The 19,683-nt window shown below is 42.5% G+C and overlaps 1 protein-coding gene across 2 annotated transcripts in view; it reads left to right on the forward strand.

Annotated features, from left to right (window-relative positions):
- The window catches only part of CPS1 (carbamoyl-phosphate synthase 1), a 101,062-nt gene that overhangs the window by 65,856 nt on the left and 15,523 nt on the right, over positions 1-19,683 (forward strand). For both annotated transcript variants that reach the window (XM_052675092.1, XM_052675093.1), the window contains 10 exons: positions 1,572-1,719; positions 3,220-3,285; positions 3,833-3,896; positions 6,250-6,431; positions 11,571-11,765; positions 12,115-12,182; positions 14,203-14,278; positions 16,810-16,887; positions 17,868-17,975; positions 19,129-19,218. In XM_052675092.1, coding sequence (XP_052531052.1) covers positions 1,572-1,719; positions 3,220-3,285; positions 3,833-3,896; positions 6,250-6,431; positions 11,571-11,765; positions 12,115-12,182; positions 14,203-14,278; positions 16,810-16,887; positions 17,868-17,975; positions 19,129-19,218 — 1,075 coding nt within the window. The remainder of the gene's footprint in view (positions 1-1,571; positions 1,720-3,219; positions 3,286-3,832; positions 3,897-6,249; positions 6,432-11,570; positions 11,766-12,114; positions 12,183-14,202; positions 14,279-16,809; positions 16,888-17,867; positions 17,976-19,128; positions 19,219-19,683) is intronic.

The raw sequence follows: 19,683 nt of genomic DNA on the forward strand, positions 1-19,683 counted from the left end.
TTATGGTTAGCAAAGGGCAGCATCTGTTGGAGTAAGGAAAGCAATGTGGTGGACTGTGGAGAAGACAAGGGTGCACGGGATCCTCCTGCCAGGAGTCATCCATGCATATGGCACGCTGATTGCTACCTGTGGTTGCCAGGTTGGGATGTGGTTCCAAGGATAGCAGTTACAGGGATTGCTTCCTTTCTGCAAGTATTCACCGACCTGGCTGACACTGTTATAACTATATGGAGTATCCTCTTCTCACACTGCAGAAGGAGAGGTGATATGGGGGAAGTCATAGAGCAAAGCCCACCTGTCCAGGGGTTTGAACCCAGAAGTTTCTTGTCTGCAGGGCTACTCTCAAAATTAGCTGGTTTGACGCTTCTGTGACTCACCTGTTTCGCTGCTAGCCTGGCTTCACTGAGGGCAGTGAAGCTGCTCCACAAGCTGAAGTGGAAAATCCAATCCAATGGCTGTCTTTCATGCTTCAGCTTGCTGACACATTCCAATGAAGCGGCCTTACCCTCTCCTTCCACTCAAATAACATAATGCTATTTATTTTAAAATACCATCAAGCAAAGGACGTAATTCAAAAGCTCTGATTTAGGAAAATTGCTTGTTTGTTAATCATTTCCTTTTTCCTGAATCAGAGCTTGCTTGCTCATAAAATATTGATTTATTGGGCAGGCAAGGATGCTCTTGGCAATGAAGATGAAAAGCAGAAGTGCTGATAAAAATACATAGGCTTTTTTATGTTTTTGCAAAAGCTAGGATTAGAAAAGGTAGCTTAGAAACAGACAGGCAGGAACTATCATGGGTATAGGTGGAGTCAAAACAAAGTGAAACAGAAACAGTGTGGGAGAGAAAAAAGTGTGTGATGGAGAATATGAAGAGGGAATGGAGAAGGTGAAAAACTCAAAGTGGACAAGAAGCCATGAGCTGCATTGAGGAGTGGGGGGAAACAGTGTATCTGAAATAAACAGCAAAAACTAGGACTCTTTAGAAGCAGAAATGAGAGAGCAAGGACTTACAGAAGTATTGAGAGACCCTGGTTTACCTTATCTCCTCCTTTTAACAATTGAAGAAATAGCACAAATGACATGAAAGAAATTTGAGACTGACAGAAGGGAAAAGAGGTTTGGGCATGGAGATGTGGGGATACTGAATCCAAGAAATCAAAGAAAGTCATCTGTGGGGGATGCAATGGTAACTGATCATGCAGGTGTTGTGAGCACAGCAGCCTTGCACTAGCTTGGTGGAGAATGCTGCCTGGGAGATTGCAGGCCCAGCAAGGGCCAGTCCTGCCTCAAACAGTGATGAAAGAAAATGTTTTATTTCTCAGCATCAGTAGTCTACTTGTGGGCTTTGCCTATTAGGCATCTCTGTGGGACATCCAGCATAAAAAACAAAGATCTTTTATGTACAAGGATTGCATGGTTTAGCTGGGTTGTCTTCTTTTTCTTGCCTTTATGTTCATACTTCTGTAGCAACTGCACCTCAGTGCGTTTTGGAAGGCACGAGTACTCACGTGTCATCTAAATATGGCTGTAAAGCTTCATGCAGCTCTTTTCTTCTGTTTGTTTCTCTAGTACCAGTGAAGAAATTCCAGAAGAGCTGATGAGGAAAGCCAAACAGATGGGCTTCTCAGACAGACAGATTGGGAAATGCCTGGGACTGACTGAAGTCCAGTGCCGCCAGCTGAGAATGAGGAAGAATGTAGTGCCCTGGGTGAAAAAGGTACCATGAGAAATGTCACTGGTTGGGGAGGGAGCTTCTGAGGAGGGCTCTATGTCCTTAGGAACAGCTGAGGTAAACAAAGTGAAAATCGTGGCTGCATTGTCATTAGAGGGAGTTGTGGTACTGACTTTGTAAGCGAGCAAATTTTGCCCATCTAGCTGTTACCTCTGCACTGCAAGGCTCACTGCAATGTCGGGAATTTGTAGGTGAATATCCCCAAGGAGATGCTGACTTTTTCATTTTCTCTGTGGCTGTGGGAATGCAGCTACCTGGCTTCAGAAGATGGCTGAGAAGACTGATTCTGGTCCACCATAGGGTGACCATAAGAAGTGTCGTATGTCTTTTGTGCCGGTTGTAACTTTTTACAGGGTAATACTTTATTTGAAGTGCCCTATTGCTATGGGTTCATTTGCTATTCATTGTGATAGCACAGAGTGTAATGAGCTCATCTAGTATTCATGGCAGTGTCACAAGTGCTTTGCTAGGTGTTCTGTTGCTGCATTTAAGGTATGTGGGTATTAAACTGCCACCAGCTGGGTTGGTTTTTTTTGTCCTTAAGAGGGGGGAAAAAATCCAACAGAGCCAATCTAAGCTATGCAATGTTTCCGAAAAAGCCCATCTGTATCCTCAGGCCCAATTCCAGATGCCAAATTTCCTTCTGTTACCCAGCTGCTCTTTTCCTTCTGTGTCCTCACCTGGCCTACAGGAACACGTCTGCTCTTGCACTACCTTCTTTCTTGCACATGACATTGCAGTGCTGGATTGATTTCTGTGCCAAGGTACCCTTAATAAGGTCGTTTGACTTATGCAGCATTTGTGGCATCAAAGCATATGTTTCTTCCTGAGCCATGAAGTACAAGTTGCAGTAATAGCAACAGTAATGAGCAGTAGACACTTACATAGTGCTAATGACTTAAGGTCACATTCTTCATTATTCACAAGCATTTGGACTGCCAGTGGGGATTCACGAAAATACTTGAAGATTGGAAAGATTTCTAAGTGGTAACATATAAAATTTCTTGTCTGGACTACTTTAATACTATTCCCTGTTCAGTGTTCCATCTTAGAAATGTTTCAGCTGTTCATTCAGGGGAACTTCAGGAGTAGTGGGTGGCATAGATGGACCAGTTACCATATATGTAACCTGTAGTAAGTGGTTGACACTAGAGAATGAGAAGGCAGAGGCAAGAAGAGCTGGCTGGGAAAACCTCCTGGGCTGTGAAGCTGTTCTACCAAGTAGATGTGGAGCTGAATCTGCAGCTTAGAAAGAGAAGGTAGAGAGCAGAGCATGCTGTCCTAAACTGCAAGCCAGACATCTGCTGCATTGCCAGCATATCACGATTTAGATCAAGTTCCTTTGAGGAAAGGTATGGTGGGAAAAAATGATAGGACAGAAATAAGAAAAGGAAAATAGGGGGAGGAGGGGGAGGAAAAGTGAACTGCATGAGAAAAATCTTGCACTGGCAAAGACACAGTCTGTGCTCTCCTTCCTCCATGCAGATTGACACACTGGCAGCAGAATACCCAGCGGTAACTAATTACCTTTACGTCACGTACAACGGCCAGGTAGGTGCAGCTGGAAACAACAAGCTCACTGCTGTCTAGTTTGATCTGTTTCCCCTGTGCTGCAGTATTTCTGGAGATCTTGCAAATTTCTTGGTTTCTGCAGAAGTTATTTTGGATGGTAATGCATGCAGATCCCCTTTCATCGAGCCCAGTGATCCAGTGCATTTGGTGTTAATGCCCCTATGTTGTTAGGCTCTTGTCTCGTATCACCTGTACAGACATTCTCTGTGCAGAGGTTAGGTGCTAGGGATGCAGGACTCACGTCTCACTTGCCTGTCGTCGCATTTGTTTTTGTGAAAGCTCATAGCTCCTTCGCTGCTCACATAGCCAGGCTGGGGGTGTCAAATCTCCTTTGGTTTGAGTGCAGCACCACCAGTTCCAATGAAGCTGTGCTTCTTTTACACTGCAGTAAATGACATCAGACTTGCGCCCTGAAGGATCAGGATGTTGGATATGGGCTGAGCACATCACATTGTTTGTTCTGAGAAGCATGGAGTTAGGTGCTGCTGAGTACAGACCCTAATGACTTCTTTCTCTCCCTTCTCAGGAACACGATATAAAATTTGATGACTGTGGAGTGATGGTGTTGGGCTGTGGACCATATCACATAGGTAAATCTTTCTCACAACTCTGTTTTCCGTGTACCCTTGAGCCTTCTTTGGATATTCTTGTGGTTCATTTGTTCCTCTTCTGATGTGGTGACAAAACCCTCTAGAGCACAGTGCACAGGACATCAATTCCTACCACGAAGTTTGCCTTTTACACTTGCTTGGAGACTTTATTTCACGCCCTGAAAAAACAGGAGAATTTTTATTACTTTTCACTTGCAATTCAAAAGCACATTGCTAAGTTGTCATTTCCACAAAGTTTTAGGGATTTGTTTAAAATCTTTTGCAGATGTTTAAGTCTTGAGAATCTAGTATGGAAGTTCACTGCTGCCACAGGTAGCTTTGATGCGTTGCTGTCACCTCATATGTACATGGTTACATATTTTGGCTTTTAATGCTGTAACATAGGTGACATAATGTTTGGGTATCCTCGTCTACTCTATCTACAATTCTCTGTATGCACTTTTTTCAACACAGACTCAGGCAACATAAGAGTTTCCTTATGGCTGTGAGCGCTGTGTAGACAGCGTGTGCTGAATTCTTTATGAATACTTGCACTTTTTATGGATCTTTCTTGCAATTATTGACAGGAAACAAATTGCTTGTTCTTCAGAAATATTTTTGCTTTGCATTTCACAAATAGCAGTGGCAGTTTTTGAAAGATAGATTTTAAACTACATCCGTTTGTTTTGCTTGGATGGGTGGATCACGTGGTACCCTCTGGTGCTGTTGGTAGGATGTGCCTGAAATTTACTTAGCTTAGGCATACAGGTCTGGTATTGCTTTTATCTGATCTCTAGCTTTGGTTAGACCAGGACAGTCTTTGAAAGAGGTTTCAACTAAATAAAGTCTGCTAACAGAGGAAACCGCTTGTACCTCTAGTTGCACTAGCCAAGTTGATTTTAATTGTATTGTATTGTATTTTTTATCCACTGAAGGCAAGTAAGTAGCATGCTTTTCTTAGTTTGCTGTCTTCCCTCTTCCTACTGCCTGAATTTGACCCTTGCTTGCTGCATCTTTGTTATACCTCTGAGTGTTCAGCTGTGTTCCCAGGTAGTGCCCAAAGCAGTCTGCCGGGGATTGCAGATGACCGTCATATCCCATAGTTGAGGTTTCTTCTTTCTAAAAGAATACTTGAGTAGTTGAGGTGGAATAAAGTGTTGAATGAGCATCTGGTGACCCTTCTGGGAAACATGCAGTTCCAAGCTTGATTTCCCTGTCTTTTCTGTGAGGTTTTAGCTGAGGCCAACACATGTTTGAGATTACTGTCTGACAGAAGCAGGAAAATAAACTGTGTGCTTGTCAGTAAGTGACCCGTGCCCGCCATCTGTTTGTTACTAGGTGTTGTGGAGGCAGCAATTAAGTGCAGCCTGAATCTCCAGTGTATCTTGTCACACAATTACATATAAAAAAAGATTATATCAGTGGTTAACAATCACGTAATGACATGTGAACACATGAGTGTGAGGCCAGAGTCTTCTTGCAGACCACAAGCATAACTGTTTAACAGTGTTCTTTGGTATGCATCATTCTCTGTCTGAGTTAACCCTCTTAGAGGTTTGAGCATAGAAATTTATAGGGCAGTGGCTCTTACCTCCAGTTTGGGTTCTGGAACTGCCTGAGTCCTGCAGCATTGCCATAAGTTGCAGTTCCCAGCTGTGAGAGCAAGGAACTTTCAGAGTGCCCATTGAGTTTGCATCTTTCCTTTAGGGGTGGCCACAGTGCTTACTCAGTGTTCAGGACAGCTGGGATATGCCTGGCCCAGAGTGATACCACAAGCACTGCAGCCTTTATACCAAAGTAGAAGATTCACAAAGAGGCTCCAAAAGTGTTCGTCCATCAGTCTGCCTTAACGGGAGTCAGTGGTCAAAACCACAAACTAGGTTAACCATACTCTGCTTTTCTGAGAGGTAAAAACCAAAGAGAACAACAAGGAAAAAACAACAACAACAAAACACCTAATTCACTCTTCTGTTTTTCAAACAGCCTCTGTACAATTGCGCTCCTTTTGTCACCTCTAAGCTTGTTCCTCTTGAGTTCTTCCAAAGTGGGCTGGCTGAGAGGCAGCAGTAGGGGGATGGACAACAAGGACAGGCACAACTTGTTGCACGAGGCTGACAGACACATTGGGGGCCCTTCTTTCCTGAGCAGCTGAGCCAACTCACCCATTGTTGGAGGACCCTGTTCATGGATGATTAGTTTCCATGGGGGGATGATTAGATTTCATGCTCTGAGCTGACAGGAGGCAATTCTAGCTCTTTTATTTTTCTTTTTTCCAGCTCGAATGCTGAGAATGTCTGTTTGTTTTCTTCCCTGCATCCATCCTTTCCTTTCCTGCTTTTCTGTCTCCTGGCAGGCAGCAGTGTGGAGTTTGATTGGTGTGCTGTCTCCAGTATCCGCACGCTGCGTCAGCTTGGCAACAAAACGGTGGTGGTGAATTGCAACCCGGAGACGGTGAGCACAGATTTTGATGAGTGTGACAGACTGTACTTTGAGGAGATGTCATTGGAAAGGATTCTGGACATCTACCAGTATGAGGTAAAAATAATAATAATAATAATAATAATAAAAAATTAAAGCAGAAGCAGCAACAAAAAGCCAAAAGCCACAAAGCAGCCCAGACTTGTCAAAATTCATGTCACTAGCTTGTTTTTGCAAAGCAGCTGGGAGTGGGGGAGAGAGCTTACTAGCTAAAGGTATTTGGTTTGGATCCCAGTGTTGCATTTTACACCTCGTTGATGTTCCTAGCAGACTGCTCAATAATGAATGCCAAATAAATATTAATTTATTTTGCAAGATGCCATATTGTGCAATATTTACAAGCAGATTTAATTTGCTGCACAGTCATTTATCGCACAAATTGTTCTGCCCTTGTGGTGCTCAGCTTCAGCACTTAAGTGTATCCTTGACTTTAAGCACAAGTACTCTCCCTGAAGCAAGCAGAACAACTTATGTGCATAGCACTGACATGCTCAAAAGCTTGTGGTCCTGGGCTTTACAGTAGAACAGCAACGTGGTGAACATTGTGCAAAGTGCAGGCAGGTCAGGGAGGGACATCTGTATCCCCATCAAGCTGAAGGATGTTATCGCACCTGATCCTCATGTTGCCCTTGTCTGCTGGGAGTTTTCAAGTGTTCAGAACTGCCAGTAGTAAAACAGAGAGGAGTCCCAGGGAGATTTGGTGAGAAGAGGCAAAAACAGTTGGTCCTACTATGCAGAATGTTTATTTCTATCTGGTAATATACTTAGATTTCATGACTGAGATTTTCAAAGACACGTACAGAAACTTTTATCCCCCTTGAAATTCAGTGTAAGTTGGCTGTGTAACTTGCTGAAGGAACCATGAGGAACCCAGGTCATGTTATGACTTTTCTTGGCTCTTTTTTTTCCATTACTTGACAGTCTGAGCTCAGCTCCTTTGTGGATGGGAGATAGTTTCTAAAATGGTTTTACAACCTGGCTATGATTCAGTTATTCCCAAATGTGGAACCACGCAAAAGCATATCAGAATTCAAGTCCCTGTCTCTAAGCTCGTCTTAAGCCACTTGCAAATTATTTTTAGGTCCATTTTTGACTTGCATCTTGATACTTAACTGTTCTTTTCTGTGTTCTACTTCTTTACATTTTCATAAAAACAGAGACACAGTTACTGAAAAGTGTTGACTTAGGGCAGTTTAAAAGACTCTGGTGGCTCACTGGAGTCTTAAAGGCTGATTATTTTGGAACAGTTCAGTATTGACCAGGAGGCTCAGCTCTGTGAATGTTGAACGTATGCTTGTTTAACCAAAACTCAACTTCTGAGCTTTGGGTGTGGAACAAATTGGTGTGACAGTTTGTCAGAGAAATAACACTGATGACACACAGCATCTAATGGCTGCAGGATGAGAGAAGAGGTGGGGATAGCTGATGAGGGTGAGGCTATCAATGAAAAATATTGTGCTAGTAGTTAGTAAGTTCTAAAAGGAAAAATATGAGAATAGTATGTGCATTATTTGCATTGCACTGCTTGGCACAGCAGGAATTGGTGAGTTTGAAATCACAGCACTCAGTCTATTAGCTGACCTTGCTTATGCTGGGAGCTGTTGCAGATCTCATCATCAAATAGCAGCACCCTGTGGTACCTGGAGCTGAAGGTGTTCGTTTTGGAGATGTTAAACCCATTATGGTCTGAGCCTAGTAAGGGTTGTGCTTCCTCTAGTCTTTCAGTGTCAGTGGTGTAAATACTGTAAAACATTCTGGAGCATTGACAAACAGTAGGTAAAACCATCAGCAAACAATGGATAAAGCCATTAGCCTGCAGCAGAGATGATTCCTCAGCTCCTGAAGCGTTAGGGTTAGCATCAAGCCTTGGGCAACTATTCCCACCCTTCTGATTAGAAAGTGAGGCTCCATTGAGGAGCTGGTTGACCAACGAGATTATGGAAGTCCCCAGCCTTCTCCCCAGGTGCTGCTCACAGCTTGGCACTGCTGTTCCAGGGAGTGCCCAGCTGGCTGTCTCCCTCCCTAGTCAGCATCCCCAGCAGCCCTGACACACCAGAGTAGAGCTGTGCTTTGGAGGGAAGTTAAATTTACTACGGAAGTGCAAAATTAGGTGGCAGTCTGCGAGGACGGTAATTTAATAAATAAATAACTGAAAATCCTTCCCTCGGATTTATAGGCTTTTTGTTTCTAGAGAAGATGTTCCCTTTTTATTTTAATATCTCTCTGCTTGAGGGCCTCTTCTGATTCTTTTTCAGTTTCCAAGATCATTCTGAAACAATTCATAAAACTAAAGGAGGCTCTTAGGTACAATTTTAATGGTCTAATTTGTTTTCAAACTCAGGGAAAAAGAAAACCCAACTCTATTACTAATGGCATAAAAGCAAGGTAGTAATAAAAAGAGTGATTTTTACTGTAAAGGGGAAAATAATTCTCTCTAGGCTGCTTTCACTAGACTATGTACAGAGTATATTTTGAAGCTACAAGTTGGCAAGGATATTACTCATCTTCTTCATAATTAAAATACGGCTGATGACAAACTGATACACAGCAAAGTCTGTTTCTCTCTGCCTGTGTTTCTCAGCAGTGCAATCCCTAGTGGGGCAATGGGCTGCTCTTAAGTTGAGCACATTCTTTGGGAAATAATGGCAGAATTTTAAAGGAAAAAGTAAGCAGCAGCTGGCCTTCAGTTTGTTTCTTTTTGAGTAAAAATGAGTGTGTGATTCTTTGCTTTCTGCTTGAGTAAGCTGCCTCCTCTGCCTCCTTGGAGTCCCCAAATCCATCCCAACTTTGAGGTAGGCAATCTTTTGCTTTTAGTGGCTCAGTGACTGGAATTGCTTTAAAGGAGGAAACAAGCAGCAGCTGAAGAGATGCCATTTGCTGGGACATTTATGGTTGAAATATGTTCAGGATCGATTACAGTGTTGTTGACCTTGGCATCAAAGGTAGGCTAACTTTTTATCAAACAGATATCAAGAACCGTTCCAAGCTGCGAGAAGGGTTTGCTTATTCACTGTCTGGTTCTCATCAATGAGGGAGGATAGAGAGTCCAGCAAGCAAAGATAAGGACTGTGTTTTGGATGGATCTCAAAGCTTGATGGGTTTCAGAGATCCAGTAAGGAACAGATTTTTCTTCGGAGTTGAAGATGATGAGCTCTGATGTCAGGAGTGGCCCCAAATGGGTGCAAAACAGCCTCTGTCCTTGTATTTTTCACTCCCCCATCCTAAGCTCTTTTAGATGGTTGCTGTTGGCCAGCAGCTGTGTGTCATCCCATAAGCAGATGCTTGAAGATGAGGAGAAAACTGTCTCCAGCACTGTACATTGGCGTGTAAGGCAGATGAGTAATCTTGCAGACCTTGGGATAATAAGTGCTTCTTAAACGCCAGGCTTTTTTAAGTGGATCTTTATTATGGTAGGAAATTATCCTCATCAAAGTTGAACAGGGTTTGTACTAACATTTCTCACTGGTTTTTTCTGAGTCACTTCTGGACTATCCTGCTCACAGCTTATGGATCTTCCATTCTAAATCCTTTAAATCCCTCATTAAGAAGTTCCTCTTCCAGGAAGGCCAGTTGGGATAACCTTCTCCAGGAAAAACACACTTGTTAATTAAAAGAACACTGATACTCTAAAAGGTAGAGCCAAACCATGGATCACTGTGCACTGGATGTTGATTTATGTTTCTCATTTGCTAGAGGTGGGTGAAACTGTATAACACATGTAGTTCAAGGGAGCCCATTGCTACGGCTGTATTGTGGGCCTGATTCTCCTCTGGGCCAAGTTTCACCAGCTTTAATTTAAAATGAAAGCACCCATTATTTAATTACCCTTAATTATTAAATGATCTGAATGTAATTCACATCCCTGTGATTGTTGCAGGTACTTGAAAGCCTTTTATTTTTGCTACTGAAAATTTCCCTACCAAGCCATATTGTACTTGAAAGTCTTCAGTAGTCTATTTTAAAAAGTACAATAAAAGCCCTGTTTGCACCTGAAGAAGGATGCATTTTTGCAAGGAAGCTCAGCTATGTTTTGTTATTTGCCATTTCTGATTTCCTGTGTAAAATGTTGTGGTTGTCCAGGCACAAACACAGGATGTGCCATAGGGAGTGGAGGACGCTGTGCCACCTGTCCTGCCTCATCTGCTTCTGGAGTCTCAAGTATTGAAGAGCCTGCATAGAAACGAGCACATTTGAGAGTCTGGCTGAAATACCTGTGCCACCAGAAAGAAAGAGCTGGTTGAGAATGCTGAGGATGAATTAAAATAAAGGGTGACGTGTATCTAGAGAAACTCTCTGCCACAGGCTGCTTGATGGAATGGGCTCTGATGAACAACGTGCTGCCTGGCTCTGTACAAGGCAGCAAGGGTCAGCAGTGAAGCAGTGAGGGCTCCCTAAAGCTTGCCTGCTGGAGCTAGGAAGGGATGCTGGCTTAGCAAATAGAAGTGCAGGCGTTGGAGGGGAAAAAATAACAACAGCAAGAAAACCTTCCAGTTGTTTTCAATTGCCCCTCTGTTGGAGGTTACTGCCTTGTGTCTCTAGTAAAAAGAGTATGTGAATGTCTGCTGCTCTGGCAGTCCCTGGGCACAGGGCTGTTTTCCTGGAAGAGCTGGGCTCTGAAAGAAGGAAGACCTAAAGCACCTTGTTTGTTTGTGCTGTATGTCCGATGGCACAGCAGAGCTCTGCTAAAATGACGGGTCCCCATGTCCACACGTGAGGAGGAAGAGGGAGAGACCTGATCCTGCTGAGCAGAGTTCTGAGTTGTGTTTGCAGGGTGTGATGTTTTTGTAGCAGAGCTCCCTTTCTATGCAGATTGAAGGAGCATGTGTCAGCCTGGTGCTTATCCTCACTGGGAAAGCAGAAGCCCCTTAATATGAAATGGAAACAAAGTAGTAGCCTGTGGTTCTGGCAGAATTTGTAAAATCTTGGCTTGATATCAACAATACGAGAACACTGCAGACTCCTGGGTTTCCTGGGGAGTTTAATATCAAGTTACTGCTGTCTGTTGATGACATCAAGGAGGACCGTGCTTTTTTTTCAGGAGGCTACATTCTGAATCACGACCTGGGTACCTCTGGATCATAAAAGTTATGATCTGCAAAAGTTATGATTTAATCTGCGTGTTGAATCCTTAGTTTGAACAGTTCTTAATATTAAGCTAACTTGGATGCAACTGTGCTATTTTCTCTCTACCAACAGGGATGTAGTGGCTGCGTTATTTCTGTGGGTGGGCAGATTCCCAATAACTTGGCAGTGCCACTACACCAGAGTGGAGTGAAGATCCTTGGCACACATCCTTTGCAGATCGACCGCGCGGAAGATCGCTCCGTTTTCTCAGCTGTTCTGGACGAGCTGCGTGTGGCTCAAGCTCCCTGGAAGGCAGTCAGCACTCTGGTAAGTTGGGATGTGCATCTGGGAAACGAGATGGCTGGGTGTTATGAGCATCTGTTCATGGGGACCAACTTACTGATGCATTTCAAGATTCTGAAGACATTTTTATTACTCATGTTGAAGAACTTGTGAGATTTGTCAGTACCTCTGTTTTTCCTGATGAAGCTGGATGGGAAGGTCTGAGCATGACAGCTCTGGAACAGAGAAGTCATGTATTCTGTTCAGTGTGTCCCGTAGCACTCTACTTGTTTTTGTTTTGTTTTTTTAAGTATAAGTGCATTTAGAATGGAAATGTTGGTATGACTTGAAAATATGTTCTTGTTCACAGCATGTTTTCCTTCCTTGTCTTTAGACAGATGCAGTTGAATTTGCAGGCTCTGTGAGTTACCCATGTTTGCTGAGGCCTTCCTATGTTCTAAGGTAAGGCTCACCAAGGTGGGGAGTATGAGCACAAAAAGCCTTCTTGAGACAAGGGAGAGAGTCATTTTAGGGACATGGGGAAAACACTTTGCTAGGTAGCTTAAAACTGCCAGTCTTAGCAGGAGGTGGGACAACTGCTCATATCAATAGAGGAATCCAATGGATTCCTGGCATCTGTCAGGCATAGATCAAAGGTAGAATGTAATCGTAAGAATGTCTGTTAAGCTAAACTGCCTTTTTCATGTCTCAAGGCCAAAAACTACAAGCCATCTGGGATATTCCTTCAGGTTCCTGAAATTACTGCTTATACAATTAAGCCACAAGATTGTTTGCCACCAGGAAAATCAGAAGGCAACATGCTGAGGCCATTTATTGGGGTTGGCATCTGTTACCAGAAAATGACAGCACATCTTTTGAATTCAGCTTCTTATTTGCCAAACTTCTCTGCTTTCAGGCATGTTTTATGTCCCTACGCTGTGGCAGCTGTTTCTCTTTAAATAGACATTGTACAGAACTGCGCATTTCCGACAGCTAGACTTTTTGAAGAAGTTGCATCAGTGCTCACACGGGTTTTGAATGATCACTCTTCTCTGCGAAGAGTTTCTTCAGAGCTGACTAGGCACAAAGAAGGCAGTTTGCTGGGCACAATTTATGAGTGCCAATAAATTGGAGACAGGATCCTTTTCATATGAAAAGGAACATATCAAAGTGAAAATAATTTAAAGATAAAGAAAACGATTTCATGCATGTTCAACCTCAAGAAATTATATTTCAGAAGAGACTGCTGATTGTGACTTTTCCATCCAGTTTCTGAAGCTTGCAGTGAAGTTGCAAATCCAAGTTAAAAGCGTGAGCTTTAATCAGGAGGGCAGATTAGAAAGTGCTCCTGATGTCACATTCTAGATTTTTAGGATGCACTCCTTTTAACTTGTTGTTTCCATTTGTGTTCAGTTAAGGATAAATCCTTCCCATGTAAGTATTTGGTAATGCAGTACTTCAAAGGTATTTTGAGCATTTCAAGGTTAGAGGAACTTCAGGACAGATTAGGAGAATTTCTGGGAGGTGGAACTGGAGAATATCAAGCTTGAGGAAATAGAAAGTGAAAAGCCCTTGCACAGCATTCTGTCTGGCCTCTATTTGCAGAACAGCAGCAGGTCCACAGCTAGACTTCATCCTTTGAACACGTATGGCCTTTAATATTTGCTCTTTACCTCTGAAAACTAAATGCGTTTCCTCCCCGGTTATGTGCTCTGTGCACCAGCTCACACCCTCAGTGCTGCAGCTGACATTGATCCATGGATTTAATTGAACTCCATTGATTTACATCAGCTGAAGATAGTCCAGTTAAGTAGAAGCATGGAGGTACTTGTGTCTATTTACCTTAGGTTAAAGCGACTCATACAGTGGGGTAGATTCTTCCTCCACTTTTGTCCACAGCCTTTGTGAGCTTGCCCTTCAAACCAAGGAGGAAGCTGGGCAGCAGTGGTAGAAGTGAACATTGTTGCATCTTATAAAATAAGTAAAAATAAAAAATCCTTTTTCAAAGAGACCAAATTACAGACAAGGGTCTCCTAAATCTCTTGTCTGATATTGCAGAGAGTTGGATTTCAAAACAGCTTTCAGATATTACATCTGTATCTGCTCTGCCCCTCCTCTGAAGTCCAAGAAAGGAGCCAGCTAAGAGCAGCCTGTTCTCACCTTTGTTTACACTGTCACAACACAGTGTGGCCTGTGCATTCCTGGCTTCACCTGTTGCTGAAGAGCAATCAGGCTGTCTGTGAGCACAGTGCTATGCCCTGAGCTCTGGTGAGTAAAATGGAGGTCAGTGAGGTACTTGTGCTGCCTTTCTTTCATCTGAGTGGAGTGAGCACGGGGCTGAAGTCAGGGTCTTGCTTGGCTGGTCTGTCATGTAAAGGTAGCTGGCAGCCCTGTGCTGTGGTGTCTAGTGCTCACAGGTCTCCCTTGCAGTGACAAGGGAAGCTGATTGCTTTTATTTTGTTTTGTGTTTTCATTCCTACAGTGGGTCTGCAATGAATGTAGTATTCGGTGAAGAGGAGATGAAAAAGTTCTTAGTGGAAGCCGCCAGAGTTTCTCAGGTACCAGTCTTTACCCTGCTGCTGCTTTTATGTTTAGTGCCTGCTGTATCATTTTCTCATGTTCTGTTTTCCATCTGTTTCTGAGGTGCCAGTGAAATTAGAGTTTGACCCCTCAGTTCATTCCCTAAAGGGCAGATCTTGAATGCAGGAGCCTTTGTGAGCTTTTCCTGTGACATTTAACTGTGCAAATAATATACTGAGTTTCTTCTGATACAGAAGCAGGACAGCTGCTTGCTTACTGTTAGTTAGGTGGGGTTATTTGAGCTTCAGAGTACGTAAAGCAGAAGATGAAAGATTTTGGTTTTAGAAGTTCTTCAAAAACTGATTGGGGGATTTCTTTAGTGTCTTTTTTTTCTACCAGTGGGAAGGATTTGGGACAGCACATAGAAGTTTAAAAAAGAAAAATCTCAGCAATTCCCCACAGGCCCGAGTGCTTCAGAACATAGCAAACAACTCAAAGCCTGAATTTCTTCTATACTCATCATTGCTGTTATATTCTATGAGGGATGTTTGGAGAGCTGAGAGTGTGGGGGGAGAAAATGAGATTACAGAGCTTGAAATGATAATATACAGAATCTGGAGTCTGACCTTTCAGCAGTTTGAGTTTGGCCTGTTTTCTTTTGATTCCCTGCCCCCCCTTTTTGGTGGTGGGTTTTTTTTGTTTGGTTTTTGGTTTTTTTGTTTTTTGAATGATCCCTCTTTGGAATAGTGCTGTAGTGGTTGCTGTAGTTTCTTGCTGTGGCCTAGGAAAGTGAGATTCATCAGCTTAAATTGTCACTGCTTGATTGACTTGAATTGGACAATGCAGCTTTTCATTGCTGAGAATCTCAGCCCTGGTACAGAAGGCCCTGTGAGGGGCTGGGGAGCTTGCAGTGTATGATGTACTCCTTTTGGGTCAGTGTGATGGTCATTTCTGCTGCACCAATACTGCGTTGATGCTGCTGACACAAACAGCTGTACTTCTTGGTCACACAATGAGTTTTTGGGTGCTCTAGCCCTGATTCTGCAGAGATGATATGTCTGATATAAATCTGAGATGATATATCATAGATAAATCTGCATGCTAAAGTTTTGCTCGTTTAGTCAGGCTGCAAGGGGAAGACTTCTTTCTTCATGCAGTATTTTCATTTTGCTAACAGCCTTAATATAGCTGAAGCTGAACTAGCAAAAGTCAAAACAACGGAAGTACTGTATTCTTTTAAATTAGGGAGATTTTTAGTCTCATCAGAACTTGATGAGTTGTAATCGATTCCGCTGAATTAGCTGTGAGCATGCAACTGAATATGAGCATCTGTACGGGACAGACTTCATCTTCCTATTACAGAGTCTTTCCTATTTCTGCTTCCCAACAAAACATCTCCAGATAAAGCGCCTGACCCACGTTCTGTTGTTTTAGCCACTTTGCTATTATGGTGTTACTCATTATAGCATTTCTCTTGTCAGTAATGTTCAAAACTTCTTGCAAGATTCGTGATAGATTGAAATAAACAAGGTTGTGTGCACATCTAAGATCTCCGTGTGAAAAACTGCAGCACTACAGAAAGTTACAAGACATGAGCCACTAAATTTATGAAACAGCAGAGGCTGTGGCATTGTCCTTGCCTGTGAATTTACCCTTGCACTGATAAATGTAAGGAGTTGTGTCTGGTAACTTTCAGAGTTGCTTTATATTTTTTCAAGAGGAGTCTTTTGAGCATGCCCAGGCTGTCATTTATTCCCTTTTATTCTCTAATAAATAACAGGCAGTTAATAGTGGATGGGACAGTTAAAATGTTGAAACATAAAGCTGGCCTGGAAGAATGTGGATTAGATTTTTAACCATCTGTTGGAGGGATGGCTGGCAGAGGAAAGCATTGGACAAGTGTGTGCTGGCATCCCAGAGGTGGGTGGGAAGAAGAGGGAAGAACTGTGTGTACCAGGGAACCTGAGTCAAGGGCAGGTTGATCCTGGCCAGCTATAATTAGTGGCAGCTTCTCCCTGGGAGACTTAGGAAACCAGGCAGGGAAATGAGAAGGGAATGGATTGGTTGCCTAAAATATGTGACTTAGTGACATGGCAAACAGCAACTCTGCAATGTCATTAAGTATGCCAAGAATCAATTACTCTGAGAAGCAGGATGCCCAGTGAGGTGGCTGCGAGACTCAGAGCAGGGGCAGAACGAAGATGTCAGAGGTAAAGAACATCTTTGGGAGGCGAGATCGTAGGCCACTGCATCTGTGCAAGCATCCCTTCTGTGCAAGCGTCTTCCTTCTGTCATGGTGTCACCTAAAAGCCCTTGGTATTTTTGCCTGCATATTCTCTGTCATAGTGACACTTTATGGAGAGCTCTGTGGCTTTGGGGAAATCATGTGAAGTTTTCTCCAGTTATTTCTTTGGCAAAGTTCACTTGTCTGTGGAATCAGGATATTAATAGATTGGTGTTGTGAGACTCCGCTTCCAGAGCTTTTCCTGTGATGAATAGCGGAGTACTTGGATGATCCACAAATACTATCAAATAAAAGCTTTCTTATTCTGTCTTGTCACGACGACAGGATCACCCTGTGGTACTCACTAAATTTATTGAAGATGCCCGCGAGGTGGAAATGGATGCTGTAGCCAAGGCAGGAAGAGTAAGAACTTTTGCTTTCCTTTAATATTAAACTTGTTCTAAGATAGGAGATTTGTGTAAGTGTCTGGTTTTAGCGACTTATTATGCAGTGCTGAGAAGAGAGAAATGGACAAGGGGGGGTTTGTCTGAGGTTCAAAAACATCGTGATTGAAAAGTTCAACCTACTTTATTGTATGCACCTAAATTATTTGTTTACATACTTTTTTTTTCTTCAAGCATGGCTTAGTCACATGAATGAATCCTTTGGAATAAAATTGTTATGGATTTGCAAATCACTGACTTCATAAATGACTTGCATCAGAATTGCTAGATGCGTTATGATATTACATGTTTTACTGCTACAGCTTCACCTTGCATTTCATCGCTGATCAAATACAGTTTTCACAAGCAATCACAAACTGCTCATTTTACAGAAATGCTCTGTTTTCAGTCTTCATTTTTAACCAGCAGACAAGATCATTGTCTTTTTGAGTATCAAGATAGTGCACCTTGATGCAGCTTCATTTAGCTTAAACCCTGAGGCTTGAATTTTCCCTTATTGTTTTTCTCTATGATTAAAATTCTGTGAAAGAGTAAGCAAACATATACAAATTTGGGGGAATGGCAAACTTGTGGTCTTCATGGTTAGGAGAGCTGAAAGATCTGGTTTAAAGTCCGATGAGCTCTTAGCTTCCAAATCAAATGTGTTACTGGAAGTCATAGGATCTCCAGGCTGTATTCATTTTACCATTCTCAATATGCTTAAGCATAGCATGACAGAAACTAACATCATCCTCTTCTTCATATGCCCTGTGTTTGCTTTAGATGTATTCTCCTCCAGAACGTGGGAAGATTTCCCTCTTGCACCATCTCTTTTTGCTTTTGGATGCAGCTCTATTCAAGAGCCTGCTGGCCTGTACCTAGCAAAGGGCAGGGAGGTGGGGGTGTACAGTTCATGAGAGAGTGTGATGTGACTAATTACTGTCTCATTATTGCGTGCAGGTTATTGCACATGCTGTTTCAGAGCATGTGGAGGATGCAGGCGTTCATTCTGGAGATGCCACTCTCATGCTACCCACACAGACTATTAGCCAGGGAGCCTTGGAGAAGGTAGGTGTTGTACCTGCACTGAAAAGAGAAAGAAGAATAAGAATTTGTTACAGCTTTCTTCTTGCTTGGGAGAACTTGAAAGAAAAATTCAGGAGAAATCAAATCAATGATGTTTTTTTAAAGGCCAGTGTGATTTGTGCAAATGTAAGATGTCAGTGTGCTCTCTGTGATTCTCTGCTGCATTTATAAAATCATCTGAACTGTGTCGTATTAATTTAAGCAGTAGAAAGAAGTACACACTTGTAGATTTGTGGGGGTTTTTTGTTTCATTTTTTTAGGATAAACTTCTTTGCAGTAGAGGAGCATCCTATCCATGTATATGCCAGGGTTCACTTTCCACTTCTCCCCAGCCCTTAAATGATTAGATCAGGTGTACAACTTTTTGGCTGCCTGCCTTTTTTGGAAAGGATATCAGAATGAATGAACTTTTACTCTTTTCCCCCTTGAAGAATAAACCCCGTAGTATGGAGTTAGTTGTCTACATGCATGTTCTAAATGAATATGCAATACTCCATGATGTCATCCTGTGCCCCAATTCTGTTTGCAACAATCTGTTTACAGAAATGTTCAAGGCATTTTTTTCTGAGAGCAGCCATCTTCTGGAGCCAAGCTATTCAAACACTTGCACTGAAGTAGTGTGTAATTTCTTGCCAACCAAGAAGTTAGGGCCATAGTTTTCTCCCAGTTTGGTCAGGACTATTTCTGCTGACACATCTCCCACTGATTGGATGGGCTTGTGGGCTTCACCCTTGTGAAAGACTCTTGGGATTCCTGTAATACCAAGTAGATAATCATCACTACTGTTTATTTCACGAAGAGTTATATAGGCTACAGTGTGCAGTGTAGGAGGTGTGACAGATAGGACAGGTTTTTATTGTCTTTTCCCCTCACTCCCTTTTTCACATGCACATGAAACTGTATTTTTACTTCTGCAATCAAATGAAGCCTCAGGCTCTGGGTTACCAGGTAGATTAAACACTGTTTGCTTCTGTAATTTATTTTATTGCCAAAATGAGGGCATATTGGAAAACAGTGCACTAGCAGAGAGGTGGAATATTTAAAGGAATCTGCATGTGAGATGATTTATTGATATGGCGCTATTTTGTGGGATTTATTTTTTTAAATATGTGTATATGTATATTGTTTTTGGTAGGTAAAATCTGCTACAAAGAAGATTGCAAATGCCTTTGCCATCTCTGGTCCATTCAATGTGCAGTTCTTGGTGCGAGGCAATAATGTGTTGGTAAGTGCTTTTGTGACTGCCAAGGGAAGCTGTCTCTGCTGGGTATAGTTAAGTGCATGGCTCCTGCAGTCTCCCCCAGTCACAGCAGCTCTGTGGCAGTTACAGCTGTGGATTTCTAACTTGTTTTATCTGATGGCGTGTGGCTGATTGTCCATCAGCAATAGCTTAATTTTACCTTGGGCTTTTGTCCTTCCCAAAATCATCAATGTTTAGCAGGATGGACAGCACTGAGACCTGTGCCTCATCGTATGAACTAAATGTCATTGCTTTCAGCTCTCAGATATCCCCTCTGGTCTTTTGCTGTTTGGATTGTTAAAATAAGCCTTCCATGTTACCGGAAAGAAAGCAGGACAATATAAGTGATAAGGCTGCTAAGATGAGCTGCTGACATGGTTTTCTGAATAGTGTGGTCTTAATAGCTATCAGTAACAGAGGTATGGCAGATGTCTGAGCCTTTAGGGATGA

The sequence above is a fragment of the Tympanuchus pallidicinctus genome, unplaced genomic scaffold, assembly GCF_026119805.1.
Source record: "Tympanuchus pallidicinctus isolate F22 unplaced genomic scaffold, pur_lepc_1.0 scaffold15, whole genome shotgun sequence".
In the NCBI taxonomy this organism is placed as follows: Eukaryota; Metazoa; Chordata; class Aves; order Galliformes; family Phasianidae; genus Tympanuchus; species Tympanuchus pallidicinctus.